The 21,057-nt window shown below is 48.7% G+C and overlaps 1 protein-coding gene across 1 annotated transcript in view; it reads right to left on the reverse strand.

The window, feature by feature from the left end:
* WNT9A (Wnt family member 9A) overlaps positions 1-21,013 on the reverse strand; it is a 38,563-nt gene extending 17,550 nt beyond the window's left edge. Inside the window, exon 1 of the mRNA XM_007948669.2 lies at positions 20,919-21,013. Coding sequence (XP_007946860.1) covers positions 20,919-21,013 — 95 coding nt within the window. The remainder of the gene's footprint in view (positions 1-20,918) is intronic.
* Between the last annotated feature and the right edge of the window lie 44 nt (positions 21,014-21,057).

A 21,057-nucleotide genomic window follows, 5' to 3' on the forward strand; every position in this document is an offset into this window, starting at 1 on the left:
TTATTGTTAAGAAGCTCTTGTGGCATAGTGGGTAAGGCATTTGGCTGTTAACCAGAAGGTCAGTGGTTCAAACCCATCAGTTGCTCCATGGAACAATCCCGATGTTACCAAACACCAAATGTTACCAAATCTTTACTTCTGTAAAGATTTATAGCCTTGGAAACCCAATGGGGGGTCACTATGAGATGGCAGTTTGTTTTATTGTTGTTGTTGTTAGTTCCCATTGAGTCCATTCTGACTCATTGTGACCCCATGTTTTCAGAGTAGAACTATGTTTCATAAGGTTTTCAGAAGCAGATCACCAGGCGTTTCTTCTGAGCATCTCTGGATGGATTCAAACCACCAACCTCTTAGCCAGTAGTCGGGTGCTTAACTATTTGCACCACACAAGGACTCCGTGCTAAGCCATAAAGAACTCTTGGTGTGAGGAACTGTCAGACTATTTTCCAAAGTGGCTGCACCATTTTACATTCCCATTGACCCAATGTCTTTAATTGCTATGTTGTTGTTGTTACGTGCTGTTTAGTCAGACTCGACACATAGTATTAGTCAATATTTCACAGGGAGCTCTGGTGGTGCGCTGGTTAAGCACATGGCTCCTAACTAAAAGGTCAGTGGTTTGAACCCAACAGCCACTATGCACAAGAAAGTAGTGGCAGTTAACTTCCATAAAGATTTATAGCCTCAGAAATTTTACAGGGTAGTTATATTCTGTCCTACAGTGTCACCATGAGTCAGAATCAACTTGACGGCAATGGGTTTGTGTTTGAGTCAATATTTCTATATATCTTGTTGTTGTTGTTGTTGTTGTTAGGTGCCATCAAGTCATCTCTGACTCATAGAGACCCTATGTGTAGCAGAACAAAACACTGCCTAGTCCTGTGGGCAATACTTGAAGCCACTGTGTCAACCATCTCGCTGAGGGCCTTCCCCTTCTTCATTGAGCCTCCACTTTACCAAGAATGATATTCTCCTCCAGGGAATGGTTTCTCCTAACAACATGGTGAAAGTAGGTGAGACGAAGTCTGGCCATTCTTGCTTCCAAGGAGCACTCTGGCTGCACTTCTTCCAGGACAAATTTGTTAGTCCTTTTAGCAGTACATGGTACTCTTACCATTCAACATCACAACTCAAAAGCATCAACTCTTCTTCGGTCTTCCTTATTCATTGTCCAGCTCTCACATGCATAAGAGGCAACTGAAAACAGCATGGCTTGAGTTAGGTGCACCTTAGTCTTCAAGGAGACAACTTTGCTCTTCAGCACTTGTAAAAGGTCTTTTGCAAAAGATATGCCCAATGCAATATGTCATCTGATGTCTTGACTGCTGCTTCCATTTGTGTTGACCGTAAAATCAAGTAATATGAAGTCCTTGACAACTTCAATCTTTTCTCCATCCACCATGAAGCTGTTTATTGGACCAGTTGTGAGGATTTTTGTTTTCTTTATATTGAGGTGTGACCTATATTGCGGACTGTTGTCTTTAATCTTCATCAGTAAGTGCTTCAAGTCATCCTCACTTTCAGCAAGCAAAGTTGTGTCATCTGCATATCACAGGTTGTTAATGAGTCTTCCTCCAATCCTGATGCCATGTTCTTCTTCATATAATCCAGCTTCTTGGATTATTTGCTCAGAAAACAAATTGAATAAGTATAGCGAAAGGATACAACCCTGACAAACTCCCTTCATGATTTTAAACCATGCAGTATCCCCTTGTTCTGTTCGAATGATGGCCTCCTGATCTATGTACAGGTTCTTCATGAGTACAATTAAGTGTTCAGAAATTCCCATTCTTCTCAATGGTATTCATAATTTTTTATGATCCACACAATCAAATGATTTTGCATACTCAAGAAAACATAAGTGAACATCTTTCTGGTATTCTTTGCTTTGAGCCAAGACCCATCTGACATCAGCTATGATATTCCTCGCTCCATGTCCCCTTCTGAATCCAGTTTGCATTTCTGGAAGTTCTCTGTCAATATACTGCACCACACAAGGACTCCGTGCTAAGCCATAAGGAATTTTTGAATTATCTTCAGTAAGATTTTACTTATGTGTGATATCAATGATATTATTTGATAATTTCCACATTCTGTGGGATCACCTTTCTTGGGAATGGGTACAAATATGGATCTCTTCCAGTCAGTTGGTCAGGTAGCTGTCTTCCAAATCTCTTGGCATAGACAAGTGAGTGCCTCCGGAGGGCATCCGTTTGTTGAAACATCTCAATGGTATTCCATCAATTCCTGGAGCCTTGTTCTTTGTCAATTCTTCCAGTGCAGCCTCAAATTCTTCCTTCAATACCATTGGTTCTTGATCATATGTCACCTCCTGAAATGGATGAACATCCACCAATTCTTTTTGGTACAGTGACTCTATGTATTTCTTCCATCTTCTTTTGATGCTTCCTGTATCATTCAATATTTTGCCCATAGAATCTTTCAATACTGGAACTCGAGGTTTAAATTTTTTTGTCAGTTCTTTCAGCTTGAGAAATGCCAAGTGTGTTCTTCCCTTTTGGTTTTCTAACTCCAGGTCTTTGCACATTTCATTATAATAATTGGCTTTGTCTTCTTGAGCTGCTCTTCGAAGTTTTCTGTTCAGCTCTTTTACTTTATCACTTCCTCTATTGTTTTAGCTACTCTCCACTCAAGGGCAAGTTTCAGAGTCTCTTCTGACATCCATTTTGGTCTGTTCTTCCTTTCTTGTCTTCTTAATGACCCCTTGTTTTCTTCATGGATGATGTTCATGATGTCATCCCACAATTCCTCTTGTTATTGGTCCCTGGTGTTCAATGAATCAAATCTATTCTTTAGATGGTCTCTAAATTCAGGAGGGATATTATCAAGGTCATATTTTGGCTCTTGTAGACTCATTTTAACTGCCTTCAACTTCAACTTCAACTTGCATATGAGCAGTTGATGGTCTATTCCATAGTCAGCTCCTGGCCTTGTTTTGGCTGAAGATACTGAGCTTCTCCATCACTTCTTGCCACAGATGTAGTCAATCTGATTCCTGTATATTCCATCTGGTGAAGTCCACATGAATAGCTATTGTTTATGTTGTTGAAAAAAGGTATTTGCAATGAATAAGTCATTGGTCTTACAAAATTCTATATATGATCTCCAGCATTATTTCTGTCACCAAGGACATATTTTCCAACTACTGGTGACTCTTCTTTGCTTCAAACTTTTGTATTCCAATCATCAGTAATAATCAACACATCTTGATTGCATGTTCGGTCAATTTCAGAATGCAAAAGTTGGTAGAAATCTTCAGTTTCCTCATCTTTGGCTTTGGTGGTTGGTGCATAGATTTGAATAACAGTAGTGTTAACTGGTCTTCTTGGAGGCATATGGGTATTATGCTATCACTGACAGCACTGTATTTCAGGACAGATCTTGAAACAGTCTTTGTGACGATAAATGCCACACCATTCCTCTTTACTTTATCATTCCCAGCATAGTAGATCATATGGTTGTCTGATTCAAAATTTCAGCTCACTAATGGCTAAGATATTGATCTTTGTGCAGTCCATTTCATTCTTGACAACTTCCAATTTTCCTAGATTCATAGTTCATACATTCCATGTTCTGATTATTAATGGATGCTTGCAGCTGTTTCTATTCATTTTGAGTCATGCCACATCAGCCAGTGGAGGTCCCAAAAGCTTCACTCCTTCCATATCATTAAGGTCGTCTCTACTCTGAGGAGTTAGCTCTTCCCCAATCACATTTTGAGTGCCTTCCAACCTGATGGGCTCATCTTCCAGCACTGTATCAGACAATGTTTCAAGACTGTTCATAAAGTTTTCCAGTAATATATCAGTGTTTCACTGCTATTCATAAAGTTTTCACTGGCCAATTCTTTGAGAAATGGATGGCCTCTTCCTCCTTCCGAGTCTCTCTTAGTCCAGAAACTCTGCTGAAACCATGGGTGACCCTGCTGGTATTTTGCAATACCGATAGCATAGCCTCCAGCCTCACAGCAACATGCAAGCCACCACAGGATGACAAACTGACAGACAAGTTCATCTCCCTTAGTTGTTCCTAACTGCTCTGCTCACTTCGCCACATATCCATGGCCCAGCATTAAATAAAGCCACCCTAGAAGCCTGAGCCATGTGTCCGCCTACCTGTCCAGGGCCTGGTCTTCATCTTGGATTGTTTCTTCAGTTATTTTTCTGGTTTTCTCCATTTCATCTAAATACCCAAATTTATTGGCATAAAATTGTTTATAATATTCTCTTATGTTAATTTGTAGAATCTGTAGTGACATCCCCTTTGGAGGGAATGTTAATAATTTGAGCCTTTTCTTTTACTTCATTAGTCTCAGATATATTACAAGTCCTTTCTTTCAAGAGAGCGATTTGCTTTTCTCTATTGCAAGGTTTCTTTTATTTCATTAATTTTTTTTATTTCATTAATACTCTATGTTTTTCCTTCTTTCATTAGGTTTATCTTGCTGTTCTTTTCCTAGCTTCTAAGATGAATGTTTGCTCCATGATTTTTAGCTTTTCTTCTTTTCTCAAGCAGGCATTAAAGGCTCTCAACACCACTGTTGTAGTCAACACAAAAGCCCAGCCTCAGCTACAGTCCAGTTGTCAGTTGGAGCCTCTCACAATAGCATGACTTTCTGCTCTCCAGCAACATTTTTTGTTTAAGGCCTATTGACCAATAGTTACATGTTGTCCTTTTCTCCTTTTACTTTCTATATCCTTAAATTTTATGTGTTGTCTCTTAAACATAGCTAATAATTAGATTTTTACAAATCAAACTATAATCATAATCTTTGACCTACAACATTAAGTCCACTTTTCTTTTTTTTTTTTTTTTTTTTTGGTGATTTGGGTGAGAGTTTACAGAGCAAATTCACTTTCCATACAGCAGCTCACATGCACTTTGTCTCATGACATTGACTACAATTTCCCACAATGCAACAGCTCTCTTCCCAATTCCTTCCCATATTTACCTCTTCCCTGTGTCCTTCCCTCCCATGCACTCCTGGCCCCTGAGCTGTCTCCCTGTGCATACATATCCCTTCTATTCTCCCATGATTGATCGCTCCAAGGAGTGTGTCTACCTAATATAAATGTTCAGCTCATATGCCTGTCTTTTGTGTGGCTGGAAGCCACAGGAGTGGGTTTAATTCCAGACCTGAAAGGCAGCTAGGGGTCAAAGTCTCAAGGGTTTCACCAGGCTCTATCAGACCAGCAAACCTGGTCCTTTTTTTTTTTTTCTTTATTTTTTTTTGAGATTTGTTCCACATTGTTCTCCCACTCTATCTAGGATCTCCTACATAGAAGCCACTCCAAGTGGTTGACAGTGGCAGCCAGGCACCATCTACTTCTTCTGGTGTCATAGTCATACACTTTGAGGATCACATGGTGTACCAGTCGCTTGGACTAATTGTTTCCATGTGCCTTTGGTTTTCTTCATTCTTCTTTGCTCTGGATGAGGAGAGACCCATCGTTACATCTAGATGGCTACTTGCAAGCTCTTAAGATCCCAGTCACTACTCACCAAAGTAGGATGTGAAACAATGTTTCTGCTACAATATTAAGTCCACTTTTAATTGCTGTCAGTGATGCTGTGGTTTCTGTTAATCACTTTTTTATACTTTCTATTGGTCAGAAATGTCCTGTTTCTTTTTTTGTTCTTTCTTCTTTCCTTTTGGAATTTGTTATTATTCATTTTTTTCTTCTGTTAATTTGAAGATTTCTTGTCTTTTCTATTACTTACATAGTTATTTTCAAAATTTCAGTATGAATCTGTAACTTTTCCAAGTCAACTATTGGCCAATGCTTTCTTTCTGGGTAATGTAAGTACTTAAAGACACAACTCCATCTGGCTCCTTCCAAATTCTATGCCATGGAATATATTTTAACTCTATAGTAAGGAGCCACAAGAGGTTGTTTCATACAGTGTTCCTATAATGAGCATTTTCACCACTCTACATTCTGCCTGCATCTTGGAATATTTTATCTGAAAATATCTTTATTTCAACTTCATTTTAGAAAACTGTTTGCTGAATGTTGAACTCTCAGCTGCCAGTTATTTTCCTCCCTACATTAACTGTGTCATTCCATTGTCTTCTGGCTTCACTGTTACCATTCTGAAGTCAGCTGTCAGCCTCACCCACCTTTAAAGGTAGTCTCTATTTTTCCGTTCCAACTGCTTTTAAGACTTTTGCTTTGGTGTTTTGCAGGTCTAAATTGATATGTTCTGGAATGGATTCATTTTTATTTTTTGCTTGGGGAGATACTGGGTCTCTTAATTCTTCTTGATAGCTTTAAACATTTCCAGAAAATTCTTAGCCTTTCTCTTCAGATATTACCTCATCCCATTCCTGTTCTCTCTTCTACTTCTGGGGCTTTGGTTAAACTCTTTATATTTTTTCATCATACATCTAGGTTTCTGGACCTCTCTATGTTTCCTATCTATTTGTCCTTCCATGCTCCACTCTGGATAATTTCTTCTGATGTATCATCCAGTTCACCAATTTTCTCAGTGCTTTCTAATCTGCCTTTTAATAAGTCTATTATTTGAAAAAAAAAAAATGCATGGTTCTATTTTGTTTTTCCAGACTTGCTAGGTCAGTTTTGGGGTGTTTTAGTTAACAGATCTCTCAAGCTTATCTCACTTTTTTAAACATAATGAGCAGAACTATTTTATTGAATGTATAATGCTTTGTTTATTGTCTGTTGCTATTATGTCTGCAGGTCCTCACTCAGTCTCATTTCTGTCATGCCTAGTTATCTCTGACTATGTACTGGTCATTGTATTTAAGAAATTATTTGCAGGAATAATTTGAAGCAGAAGATAGAGGTACTATAATAGGCTGAAGAGTATCCCCAAAATATTCATATCCACCCAGAATCACGGAATACGACCTCAGTTGGAATAAAGGTCTTTGAAGAAGTAATTAAAATAAGGATCCTGAAATGTGATTATCCTAGAGTAGGGCTGGCCCTAAATCCAACGAGAAGTATCCTCATAACAGACAGAAAAGGACAAGACTAACAGAAACAAAGAGAAGATGGCCATATAAAGATGGAGGCAGGGGAAGAAGTTACGCAGCCATAAGCAACAAAACACTTGGAGCCATCAGAAGTTGAAACAGAGACAAGAATGATCCCCCTCCACAGCCTTCAAAGGGAGCATGGCTCTGCCAACACTTGATTTCAGACTTTTAGCCTCCAGAACAGTGAAATAATAAATTTCTGTTTTTCAAACCACCAAGTTTGTGGTAATTTGTTGTGGCAGCCCCAGGAAACTAATACAGACTTTAAAAAAAGGATTTCTTTATGTGTACTCAAGCCAAGCTCCTACAGGTACTTCCAGTCCCAACCACTGAGACTAAGTGCAAAGCTGAAGGTCTGGACCATGCAGGGGTTTGAACCCAGACTATCCCTGTGCACAGGGCTAGCTGTCTCTGCTTCCTGGAGGACCCCTGTGGCTGTGACCTTTTGGGACCCCAAATGCTGTGGAGAGGGTCTCCTTGAGATTTCCTACCAGGTGCAAGCCCTGTGCTTTGCTCTGTCTCTCTCAACTGTGACACCACCAAAACAAAAATTCATATTTCTTTATTTGGTACAGAAAAAGCTATTTCCATGATCATTTCTTTCTCTGTGTTCCTGTTATCCCTTCATTGTACTAGCTCTTTGACTCTTTTGAAATTAACTATCTTTTATAAACTCACTTCTAGTTGTTTTCAGCAAGTGAATTGACCTAAATGGGTCCACACTGTGACCCACACTGGAAATAGGAAGTCCATATGCAAGCAATGTTCATATATATTTTCATGTAATCTCCAACAACCTTGTGAAGTATATTAGCTCCAGAATACAGATAGGAAAAACTGGACCTATAAGCAGTATCATGATAAATGGAGAAAAGATTGAAGTTCTCAAAGACTTCACATTGCTTGGTTCTACAATTGATGCCAATGGAAGCGGAAGTCAGGACATCAGATGATGTATAGCACTGGGCAAACTGGCTGCAAAGGACCTGTTTCAAGTGCTGAAGTGCAAAAATATCTCCTTGAGGACTAAGGTGCACCTGACACAAGCCATGGTATTTTCAGTTGCCTCATACATATGTGAGAGCTGGACAATGAATAAGGAAGACCAAAAAGAATTGATGCTTTTGAGGTGTGGTGCTGGCAAAGAATGCTTAGAGTACCACGGACTGCTGAAAGATCTAACAAATCTATCCTGGAAGAAGCAGATGGAATGCTCCTTGGAGGCAAGAATGGCCAGACTTTGTCTCACCTGCTTTAGTCATGTTGTCAGAAGGGACCATTCCCTGGAGAAGGATGTCATGCTTTGTAAGGTGGATGATTGACAAAGGAGGGGAAGGCCCTCAACAAGGTGGATTGACACAATGGCTGCGGCAACGGGCTCAAGTATAGCAAGGATCATAGAGCTGGCGTGGGATGGGGCAGTGTTTCGTTCTGCTGTGCATAGGGTCGCTATGAGTCAGAAGCAACTCGACAGCACCTAACAACAACATAGGTAGGAAATGGAGGCTCAGAGGACTTAAATAAGTTGGCCAAAGTTATACATCTCATAAAAGGCAAAGGCAAGACTGGAACTAGGCCCTCAAACTTAAAAACAGCCTCTTGGCCGGCTGCTGCTCCTCCCATGGTCTGAGCAAGGCTCAAGGCCAGCTCCCTCTGAACATTTTGATGGTTGCCGACTATAGTAGTTAACTTGTGTGTCAATCTGGCTGGGCTGTGGTTCTGAGTGGCTTGGCAGTTGGATGTAGTTATTCTCCATGATGAGACTGTAACCACCTCCGTGGTGGATACTGCTATGAGCTATTAATCAGTGGAAAGGGACTTGCTTTTGGAGTATGGCCTGCTTTCAGTACATAAGGAGAAGCTTTGGAAAAGTTCTCTAGCTTTTTGGCACATCTGGGCTCTGCATTTGGCTGAGTCTTGGCCTGCCATGTTGCCTGCCAATCTTGGGATCGTTCCTAGACTCGAACCAGTGGTGTGCCATGTTACTTGCTGATCTTGGGATTGTGCCATTTTACTTATTGAACTTGGGTTCATCAGCCTCAGTAGCCAGCAGCTGTGTGAGTCAGAAAAAGCCTCAGCTCCAGTGGGCCTGGAGCAAAAGGCAGAGCTAAAGCTCAAGTTTGAGGGGCCTTTACCCAGTCCCTAGAGCTGGCACTCTGAATGTGGACTCCTAGCCTCCTAAACTGTAAGAGAATAAATTCCTATTTGTCAAAGCCATCCACTTGTGGCATTTCTGATAAAGCACACTAGAGAACGAAGATACCCCCTTCCACCATGATGCCCATCTCCTCAGCAAAGTCACCAGTCAGGCACCAACCTCTTTATTACTCAAGCTGTGGATACATGCAGAAAGATACAGATCAGCTAAAAACAAGGAAGAAGTTATAGAAGTAAACACATGGCCAGTGGCTGCCACACTGAGAAGCACAGACAGAACATTTCCATCACTGCACAATGTTCCACTGGACAGCACTAGCCTCAAAGTCAGTGGGGGAAGGCTGGCATAAAAGGTACACCCTACCCTGGTGCACTCTTCAATGAGGGCTAGGTTTAAAGCAGCCCCTCCCTCAGGGACCTCAGGAGGCAAACGAATAGTCATCAGGAGCAAGCCTCCCTTTACGAAACCTGGTTGGAGAGGCAGAGACCTTGGGCTGGCTCCACACAGGAGGGCCTAGAATAGGTTTGCTCAGACTGGTCCCAGAAACTGTGTGCTTCCACACAGTCTGGTTGTCTGACCATGCCTTTGACAACTCCCTAGAACAGATGAGGCTAAAGGCCAGTGTGGGGTCAGCTACAACCCATCGGCTCACTAGAGCCTGGCATGTGAGGCAAGACAGGTGGGCACAGATGTCCCACCCATGTTACTCACTTCTCAGCCACACACTCTGTCCTACCTGCACCATCGACCTACAAAACTACCTCCTCCCAAGGATCCTTCCCTTGGCCCACATCCCATCCTCCGTAAGTGCCCTTGTTTTGGAATTCCTTCCTGCCTTTCCTGAAATATTCCTCAAGTGCCAAACAGTGCCTGCCAGCCCTGGAAGGCCCACCCTCAGCCCCTTGGCCAGAGGACAGATGAAGCCCAGCATCTTATCACACAACAACTCTTTTCTTTACTGCTCAGCCTCTGCTCTCTCAGCTCATGCAGGCCTGGGCTGCTCAGCAGGCTCTCTGCAAAAACCAGAGCTCTGGAACTCAGCCTGGTAGGGCCACTTCTGTGCTGAATGGGCTGCAGAGGCCCTGAAGGTCCCAAAGGTCTCCAGCCTCACCTCTGGCATGTGGCTGGATCTAGCACTTGGGACCCTGGCCTCAAACAAGAGCAGGGCAGAGCCTTAGGGGTAAATAGCTCCAGAAGGACAGAAGCTCATTTGTAGGGTGGAGTTCTTGTCCTCGAGGGGCCTAGGTGGCAGCAAGAAGAGCCCAGCCCCCATAGCTCTGCTCTCTGTCATTTATTATGGGCAGGGACACTAGTACTAGGTCTGAGACCTCCCCTACTTCGAGTCTTCTTATCCTCTGGTCAGTCTTGACCCAGCACCCCTCCACTCACAGGCAGGGGCTCTGATGGCACCTCAGCTACCCACTGTAAGCAACCCCTGTGAAGAGTGGACCCCAGCACTCACCCTCAACAGTCAACAGTCTTCCCTCCTGCTGACTGGCCCAGGCCACCCAAACAGCCACCTCTGCCACCAGTCGCTTCCCAGTGTCTGGAGCTGAGAGCCTAGGGTGGGACCAAGGGAGAAGGCTGGCGTTTCAGAAGCCATAGTTCCTTGCCAAAGAAACCTCAGCCCCACCAGACGGCATTTAATTTCTGTATGCAACAAAATCAAAATAAATTCCAACCCTGAGAAACTGGTTTTAAAATTAACCCTGTGTCTTCCCTGTGGCCCTCAATTTAGCCCAGTTCATCCTCATCTTCCTCCAACACAGGTAAGCATTAAGCTGGCTGAGAATGATAACAAGGCTTTCTCAAGAGCATGGATGCTGGCCAACCAAGAGCCCCAAGCTCCCAGGCCACAAACGTGCAGAGGAAGGGGCCAAGGACACACAGCCCACTACCATGCAGGGCATACACACCAGAGGGTGAATGCCACATAAGCAGGGCACAGTGGGCATCCCTGCCCAGACCAGAAGGGTTAGGTGGTACTTTGAGGCAGGTCACCTGTGTGAGGGCAGCACTGGCTTGCTGGAGCATGACTTTCTGGAAGTTGTCATGTCTTGAGAGCCTCCAACCTCTCTTCTGGGACACAGATGCACAGAGTTGTCCAGGCAGCCCCAGCTCTATCACTGACCAGCTTTGTCCATAATGGGGCCCTCCACAGGGGCAGTGAGTACACAGAGACAACACAAAGAAAACGTCCAGTTTAGGCCAAGCAGGCAGCTCTGATGACTATCACCTGCTAGAATGCCACCCAGCCTTCCTCTCACTGCCCAGCTAGGGGAGGCCTGGACCCCTGGAAGTTCAGTTGGGTGGGAGAGTCACTGGGAAAACACCCATCCTCAACTTATCACCTGCTAGAATGCCACCCAGCCTTCTTCTCACTGCCCAGCTAGGGGATGCCTGGACCCCTGGAAGTCAGCTGGATGGCAGAGTCATTGGGCAGATACCCATCCTCAACTGTGCTGGCCAACTCCTCCACCATCACAGAGGAAAGCCACAGCATGTCCCCTCCAAGTAAGCTCCCACAGTTCAAAGAAGACCCTACCTACCCACTGTATATGTGGACACACAGGACCTTCTGGGCCCAGAGAGACCTTGAGGGCTGCCAGCTGACCAGTGCCATCTTCCAGAATAGGACTAGAGCCCACCGACCCCACAGTAGGCACTGAAACTTCCTTTAGGCCCTGTGTGGGCAGCCCCAGTTCCTACCTCACTATCATCCCATCTTAGTAGGGGACCCAGCCCTGGTATACTCTGCAGGCTGGGTGAGCCCCAATGACCACAGCAACCTCAGCCATCCATAGGGAGGTCACAGACCCAATGTGGTATGCTGGGCAGAGAAAGGGTCCCAATTGCATGGGCAGTGACCCAGGAAGGAGACATATGACCCAACTCAGACTGAGGTGTCTTTGTCCTCTGGCCCCCATGGAATCATCCCCCAGACACAGCCTCCTTGACTTCATTCCTGCCAGGGTGAACAAGGAGAGTTAGGAGCACCCAGTGCCCAGCCTGCTCTCCACCCCAGGATGACCTGGGCCGATGCTTGTTGAGAGTGAGCTGGATCAAGGCCCCAGTGTGCCTCTCTGACACAGCACTCTGGCTGTGTGATCCCTCTGGCCGCCTTTCCTCTGTGGGCCACATCTCCAGCCCACTTCCCCTGGCTCCTCTACCTCAGGTATCACTAAGAAAAACAAGCGCAGCCTGAGGTTTGACTTTTTCCATTCCCTCGTCCGGGATACCGGTCCCGCGGTTGAGGAGCTGCCAGCTGAGCATCGGCATTTCCTCCAACAGGCAGGGGCCAGCGCCCAGCCCAGGAACCATGGCTGGGGGGCCAAGAGTGCTGCTGAGCCCTGGCGCCTGAGGGTCACAGGCAGGGACAGCAAGGCCAGGGCGCCGCCCAGCGCAGAGAAAGCCAAAGCTCAGCCACCTGCCTGCCAGCCCCCAAGGAACAGATGTTCCTTAATGATTAACCCCACAGGAAGCATGGGTTAATCATCGGTGAGCCCAGCCTCTGGCCACACTCTGGACACCTATGGGTCAGGTTCAAAGCCCACCAGGCTCACAGCCTAGGCCCCATTTGTAGCTCCCTATGTCCAGCTGCAGCCCCCATGCTTGCCCCCAAGCCCTTGCCAACTCTCTGCTCCCCACATCACCCTGCTGGGACCTTGCCCCACAGAGCAGCCATTCCTAACCAAACCCAGCCAAGGGCAGGAGGCAGCTCCCCAACACAGCCCTGCCATCTGCACACTGAGCTCCTCCCCTGAGCTATTAGCCACTCTGTCACAACAATCCAGGCCATCAGGGCCTGAGGTAGGCTCCAATCCCATTCATCCCTGAAGCCCTCTACACCACACAGAGTCCTCCCAGCAGGTAAACCATCCACACAGGCTCAGGCACCACAAACCACTACGCTGCCACCCAGGCTCACTTGGCCCCCACCCCAAGTAGGAGACTGATGGCTTCACAGTACACTGTCCAGTGAGCAGTCATCAAGGCCACAGGAGAGGAAAGTAGCCACACTGTGTCATCCCCTAGCCACTGCCTAGCCAGAGCAAAGCTCTGAGGCACAGTAGCCCCAGCAGGCAAGGGTGGCCAGGACTGTGGATGAGAGCTGGCCCCCAACAATCATGCTCAGGAAGAAACCTCAGAATCACCTACAGGCCTCAGCTCAGGGAGAAAGCACAGTGTGTACCATGGCCCCTCACACACAAGTTGAACTACCAGGGTAAAGAGTGACTGTGCTCAGGGCTATCAAGTTGGGCTTCCTAGAAGAGGTGACAGCAAAAATAGGCCTCAAAGACTGATGAGGCCTGGGAGTTGGTGAGGGCCAGACCGGACATCTGGAGAACCCCTTGCTCCCCAGCACAGCGCCCTCTGGCCCAGGCAGCCTCCTCTTATGCTGGCAGTCCCAGCCTGTACAAGGTCAGACCTCCGGCACAGCTACCAGGAATCTGGTCTTTCACTGTACATTCCCCACTCCATCCACCTCCAGAGAGAACATCAAGTCTACCTTCCCACGCAGCTGTGTCTATTTCTGAGCCTTCCCTGCCAGGCTTAGCCAGGGTGGGCACCCGCGGAACACCCCCACCACCTGTGACAATGCACAAAGGGAGCCGGGTGCCCTGTGGGCCAAGGATTAAGGAGCAGTGGAGAGCGAGGCCTGCTCGACAGGTGTCGTCTTTCTGCAGCCAGGAAAGAGGACCCATGCTTGCTGCTCCCTCCCTGCATGCCCACCCGCCCGCCCTGCTGCCTGCCTGCAGCCTTTATCAGCCCATCTCCCCTCCCCTGGGGCTCCAGCAGCCACCAAGCCGGACCTTCCCCAGAAGGAATCTGTGTATGTGCATTCTTTTCTAGTAGAAAAAAATTATCCACACACTTCTCCTATTGTGTTCATATATCGTAAGGCTAAATCCCCTGGAGCCAGGGCCGGAGGACAGCTGGGTGCCCTTGCCCTTAGAAGCCCACCCTGGAAGCCACTGGGAGGAACATCCGTGCCCCTGCTGATGCCCACTACCCACGGGGTCTCTGCTGTCAAGCCTTGGCCCAGGGCAAGGACCCAAGCCACACTAGTGGGAAGATAGAGCTGGTAGAGCAGGCTCAGAGGCAAGATTAGGCCCAGCTGTCTCCCTGTGCAGACGGCCGCCGGCACAGGAAGCCCAGGCGGCTGTGGGCAAGACATCTGTTCACACAGCTGAGGGAGCCAGGTTGTCGTCGTTCCAGCCCTCACCTCACAGAGTCATTGCTCCTGTGTGAACTGGACATACCCCTACCTCAAGGCCCAGAATGAGCAAACGGTAGAGGCAACCTCCAAGACCCCACCCCAAGGGTTTGGTCTTGGACTGACACCATGCACCTGCCTGCACTCAACTCTACCTCATTCTCTGTGTTGGGGGACAAAAGCAGAGTGCAGCTCCAGTCCTGTGAGAGATACCACATGTGCCTTACAGAGAACTGTGGTTGGGAGGGCCAGTCTGGGGCCTCCCCAGAACAGACTTGACTGGAGGGGATAGGAAGAGAGGGGCTCTGGAAAGAGGCCCTTTGAAAAGCCCTGGCAGCCTCTTCAGAGAGTGTGATACTGGCCCAAGGACACCTTGCAGCCTGCCCACTCACAGTTCACTGGCCAGGAAGTCCAGGCCCCTGATCTGAGTAGTGCATCCCATCCACTGGCTGGCTATAGGGTCCTGTGAGTCCTAGAAGAAAAGTATCCTTCCTCAGCCAGGACACCAGGGACCATGGTGATCAGAACTGGGGTAGACCCCACCCAGTCCCCTGACTGGCACTTTCTGGATTTTAAAACAAAGTCCCTTTGCCCCTCAGCCCACTGGGGTCTCCCTCCAGCTCTCTTGGGGGCCTGGACACCATGGGGAAGATCCATCTCCTGAACACTGCCTTTTCCCTCTTGATCCCCTGCTCTCAGCACTCCCTAGGCCTTTCTTGGGCTGAGTCTCTATGGGTGGGTCCTTCTCAGAACTGGAGCTGTTACCCCAAAGCAGAACGTGAGCTGCTCTTCTCCAGCAAGCTCATCTGTCTTACCAAACTCCTGTCCACCCAGGCCCCCCATCAAGGAAGTGGACCTGGGGTCAGGCACTTCCATCAGCCCCTTATCTAACCCATCTCTGTCCCCCATCTCTTCTTAGACACTCTCACCCCTCCCTGCTCTGGGTCATCCTGGCCCTAACACCTGCCCCCTAAGGAGTCCTCTGTAGCTTCCCAACAACCATGGGGAGGCCAGCGCCCTGCCTGCCCCACCCAAAGTCAGGGATTAGGGTCTATCCAACAATCTTTCATGCTCTCCCTTGCCCACCTACTGACCCCACTGTGGAGCCTCATTACTCTGCACCATGTGGCAAGCTTCTCCTGCCACCTGGGAAATCTTTACTCCTTCTCCACTCCCCACCAGGAGACAGACAAGCAGCCCCTTCCAAGCAGCCAACAGTCTGTACACATGGCCTCATGGGGGGGGGGCGGGGAAGGACTGGTGGTCACATGCCTAGGGCCTCAAGCTTGTGCACAGGGATGCAGGGGGCTGTACTTGATCTCTCAGTGAGAGTGGGGTAGTCAACTAGTCAGCTTACCTACTGACTTTGGGGGCCTAATATGCTCACCCATAGGGAATATCACACTTCCATATGGCTGCTACTCTAGGGAGCCCCTGTGATAGACACTAATGACAGTGACAGTAGCTTTCACACTGACTACCCCCCACCAAGCCAGCCAGCATACAGAGGTGGCTTCAGGGAAGATTCATGCTCCCCAGAGGCTAGCAGGGCTGGGACACCCCTGTATACAGCAGTGAGAGCAAGCACTGATGTACTGGTCAGGAGATGGGGTCTCCTTAGTCAGAGAATATATCCTGTATTCTATATAGAGTTTACACAACTCAGTAACAAAAGACAGATAACCCAGTTAGAAAAATGGGCAATGTATTTAAACAGATATTTCTCTAGAAAAGGTCAACAGATGGCCAACAAGCACATGAAAAGATGCTCAACATCATGAGCCATCAGGGAAATAGAGATCAAAACCACAATGAGATACCACTTCACCACCACTAGGATAGCTATGATCAGAAAGATGAATAAGAAATGTGTACAAGGATGTGGTAAAATTGAAATCCTCATACACTGCTGGTAGGATTGCAAAATAGTGTAACTTTGCAAAAAACAGTCTGGTGTTTTCTCAAAAAGTTAAACATAGAGCTACCATATGAACCAGCAATTCCACTCCTAGAACTCTACCCAAAAAACTTAGACACAAACGTACATAGCAACATTACTAACAAGAGCCAAAAACTGAAAACAGCCCAAGTTTTCTTCTGTGAACTGATGATAAACATATAGATAAAAAGTGATGTATCCATATAATGGAATGCTATTCAGTCATAAAAAGGAATGAAGTTCTGATACATGCTATAACATGGATGAACCTTGAAAACATAATGTTGAATGAAAGAAAATCCCTCTGTCATCTTGTTGATTCCAACTCATAGCAACTCTGTAACCAAAAAAACAAACCAAACTCTGCCATCATATGATTCTGACTCATAGCAACCCCCTTTGGGCTTCCAAGGCAGTAAATCTTTACAGAAGTAGATTGCCCGGTCTTCCTTCCGCGAAGTGGATGATGGGTTTGAACCATCAACCTTCTGGTTAGCAGTCAAATGCCTTAGGCACTATGCCACCAGAGCTCCTTGCAACCCTGTAAGGCAGTCATAAAAGGCCACATATCAAATGATTCCATTTATATGAAATGTCTAGAATAGACAAACCATAAAGACATAAACAGATCAGTGGTTTTCAGGGCTGAGGAGAAGGGAAAATTGGGATGACTGTAATGGGTAAATAGTTTCCTTTTGTGTTGATGAAAATGTTCTAGAATTAGATCATGGTTGATTGCATAGTCTTGTGAAAATGTTGGAAACCACCAAATTGTACACTTGAAAAGGGTAAGCTTTATGGTATGAGAACTGCATCACAATAACAAAAATGAGACCAGGTTCTAAGGCCTACCTGGCACTTAACCCACATGATGCAGAGCAGGTAGCCCACTGGGCCATGATTGCCACTGATGGCCTCCCAGGGGCCTTCCTACCACACATTACTGGCAGCCTCTAGCTCTGGGCCATGGTTGTGGCCCCACATGCTGGATTCTTCCTCCTCCTGTGTATAAACAGACATACCAGAGGACCAGCCTACAGAGCACGAGCAGTCCACACACAGCAGGGCCTGGCCTCAAATAGCCCACAGAGATTTCTTGATCAAGGCAGAGTACACAAGGCTAACAGAAGAAGGAGAGCCTCCCAGCTCAGGACACTTTCCTCCTCAGCTAGAGGCCTCGGGCCATTACTTTGTCCAGACAGCCCTGTGAGGCAGCTCGGCCAGCTTCCTCTTGCCTGCCTCCCAGAGGACCTTGCTGGAGCTGGCAGCCTCCAAGGGCTCTCTAAGAAAAGGACAGCAAAGTTCTAGGGATCTCTGCCACAGACTTCACTCAGCCCTTTCCTGGGTGCCTAGCCCCACTATAGAGTGGAGGGCCAAGGTGAGGCCAGCTGCCCCAAAATGAATCCCAACCAGACTCCAGATCCACCCCCAGTTCTGACTCCACATCTGTGGGGAATGTATAGGCGGCATGCCCAAGGGTCTGGACCAAGCTGGCCCAGCCAGGGAACAATTCCCCACATTTGCTCCACAATTCATGCACACAGCCTTCTAGGCCCGCCATATCACCCATCTTAAACATTACCCCAAGGGCCATGTGGGTATAAGCCCTTGCCAACAGAGGGCAAACTAAAGTTGTCAACCCACCCAGGTTCACTATCCTCAGCCTCTATGAAGGGATGCAGCAAATCTGAGTACAAGTCTGTATCCCAAACTTGCCACGTGACCCTGGGCCAGCCCTTCTGCTCAAGGCTCAGCCCCATCCCTCCACCAAAGAAGGGCATCAGGCCAAACCAGCTAAGGCCGCTTGAGCACAGACATTGCAGCAGTCCTCAGAAGAACCAGATGGAAACACCACCTGCTAATCAAGCCAAGATGTACTCAAGCCAAGGAGGCACTAGAGCCTGCCACAGGGAGGAAGAGATGTGAGCCCCCTTGCCAGAGGCAGGCAGGCCTGAAGGGGTCTGGCCTGGTGGCTGAAGGCTGCAGAAGAGGGCAGGAGGAGCAGGGCAGCTTCGGGTAGGGTTGCAGGCTGGGGGAGGGGACTGGGAGGACGCACTTGGCCACGTGACGCCTCCCCCAGGCCAGCCTTGCTGGGTTTCTGGGCTGTAACTGGAGCTGCGTTCTTGCCTGGGAGCCTCCGTGCCAGGCAGAGCTTTCTGAGGGGGGAAGGGAAAGAAGAGGCCCGGATAAAGCCCCCTCCTCTTACTCCTTCTATACTCTTGGGCTCCAGAAGAGAATCTATAGTGCCTCAATGTCCCAAAAGACCCGCACATAGAGTGCCCCTGCCCCCTTGCCCCTCCAGCTTTGCTGGGTCAGATCTCCTAGTTCTCCCTAATAAAGTCCCTTAACTGCAACAGAAGGTCATAGTCATGGAGTGTCTTGCCCCTCTTCCCCTCCCTGACCCATCCTGCCAATGTTCCCCAGGCATGGCCAGGCACACACTGGCCTGAGGTCCTCTCTCGAGCTCATTTGGCCCCTGCCTCCACTGTCCAGTTGGCACTTGGCCTGCTCTTACAGAAAGCATCCTTCCTGCTCCTATCTCCTAGTTTGGGGAGGTCCCACTCTCCATCCTGCAGTCCCCCAGAGCAACATGCCTGACTCCTGTTTGTTCCTGCCCTATATAGCCGTGAGAGGGCCATGTTCACAGGCCAGGGCTCAAAGGAGCCTCCCCTGATGGGTCCTGGGGGGCCAGAAAGCAGGAGTCAGAGGGCTGACTGGAACAGCCACCAAAAACTCTGAAGCTCTTACTAGCTGCAAAACAGGGTTTGTTTCCTGCTATGGAGCTAAACATACACATACATATGTCCAAAATAACACAGAACACAGTAACCCCTAGAAGGAAAAAGCATAGGGGGAGGTGGGAGAAAGAGGAGTGCTGTCTGTGTGGTTGGCAGCACTGAGCTGGACCCAGACCTCCAGAAGGCCCACCAGCCCAGACTTATATGGGGAGCGGGGCCAACAGCAGGGAGACTGTAGGCAGAGAAAGCCACTGAGCAAAGCCCTGGTGCAGACAAACCAGAGTGTACGTGAGCTGGGGAGCAGTCCAGTGTGCTGGAGCCTGGGAAATGGAAAAGGCACAGCTGGACGAAGAGACCGCTCTGCGATTCAGTCTGGACCTGTAGCCAGAGCGCCCATCCTCTGACCTGACCATAGAGGTATACCGAGGGCCTCCTAGAGCATCTCTGGAGAATTGCTGGCCCTTCTCACAGCAGGTCCCTAAAGGCCTTGCACACAGTGGGCCTAGGTCCAGGAGCCAGTAGAGGGTTCAAAATAGGAGTTCCAAGGAAAGGAAACACGGAGCTGACCCTGGAAGACAACCCAGGAGAAAGGAACAGAAGGAGAAGAAAGGGGGAGAAAGAAAAACACAAAAGGAAAGTTTCCCATGAAAATATTTTATTTTCTTTGAGAACAGGATACACCTGCAGGGCTTCTCGGCCCAGTCGTCCTCTCCCTGCCCAGGCCGGGGCCAGATTCCTGGACCAACGGGGCCCTCTGCCGGCCAGGCTGCTGAGCGCGGGCGCCCGGGGCCAGGGCCGAGGAACAGGTGACAGGCGGAGGGCGGCGGCTAGGGAGCGCCGGCCGCCGGACCGCAGGACGCCCAGGACAAGGGCTTGGACGTACAAGGAGAGGGTGGCCTCGGCTCCTAGTTCAGCTCCCCGGGGCAACGGCTCCCCGGGGCAGCGCCACGAGGCAGGAGGTATTGTAGGGTAGGGAAAGCCAGCCTCCTGCCTTGGTGCCACTCTGGACTTCGGCGTGCAAAGCGCTGCAAGGATCCCTAAAAGTTGTTAGGCGCAGACATCCTGATCTGGGAGAGAGGGAGGGTGGAGGGAGGGAAGGAAAGGCGAAGAGAGACGCGCCAAAACCACAGTCGGCCGCAAACTGCTGTTGCAGAAGAAATGGGACCGCGGGAAGCGGCCCCGCGAGACAGCAGGGAGGCGGTGGCTTTGCCACGGCCTCAGCCGGGCACCGGGCCCTGAGGACTACACTGCCAGACGCGTGATAGGGACTGATCCGACAGAAGCGCTCCCGCGGGCCGGGGGCGGCGTCAGAAGCAAAGCACAAGAAAAATAAATTCCTCCAGCTTGGAGTTTCTTTTTCTTTTTTTCCTTTGGGGCTTAGCGCAAGGAACATCTGGATTTTGTACGTATTTTTTTTTGTTGTTGTGAAATTAACTTCTCAAGGAGAGAAAGGAGGGGGAAGCTTCCAGAGGGGTGTGCAGGGGCCGAGGAGGCTCGAGCCGTTTGGCAAGAGTAGGCGGCCTATGGGAGCCTGGACCCGTCCTTGTCCTGAGCAACAGGGAGTCCCGCGCACGGCGACAACGACTCCATGGTCACTGAGGATCGCAGCCCCGCGCAAACTTGGCGTGGACGCCGATCCCCCCACCCTGGCTGAGCCACGGGAACACCAACCCGCGGAATGACCGACGCGCGCGCCGCAAACAAACAGCTCCAAGCAATCCTGGCGGCCCCAGGCGAGTCCCGGCCCTGGGCACCTGGCCCTGCCGCTGCCCCCAGGCTCGCAGGCGCCGGCAGCCCCGCGGCGCGCCCGCCCCTAGCCCGGGCTGCAAAGGGGCACCTACCCGAAGTAGGCGGCCGAGGGGCGCAGCGTGGCGAGTAGCAGCGTCAGCGCGAAGGACGCGGAGAGCCAGCGCGCCAGGAGGGGCCCATCCAGCATCTTGCTGCGCCGCGGCGGCTGACCATCTCGCTCCCCCCGGCTCC

This window comes from Orycteropus afer, unplaced genomic scaffold, assembly GCF_000298275.1.
Source record: "Orycteropus afer afer isolate SDZICR_OR568_19922 unplaced genomic scaffold, OryAfe1.0 scaffold00219, whole genome shotgun sequence".
Classification (NCBI taxonomy): domain Eukaryota; kingdom Metazoa; phylum Chordata; class Mammalia; order Tubulidentata; family Orycteropodidae; genus Orycteropus; species Orycteropus afer.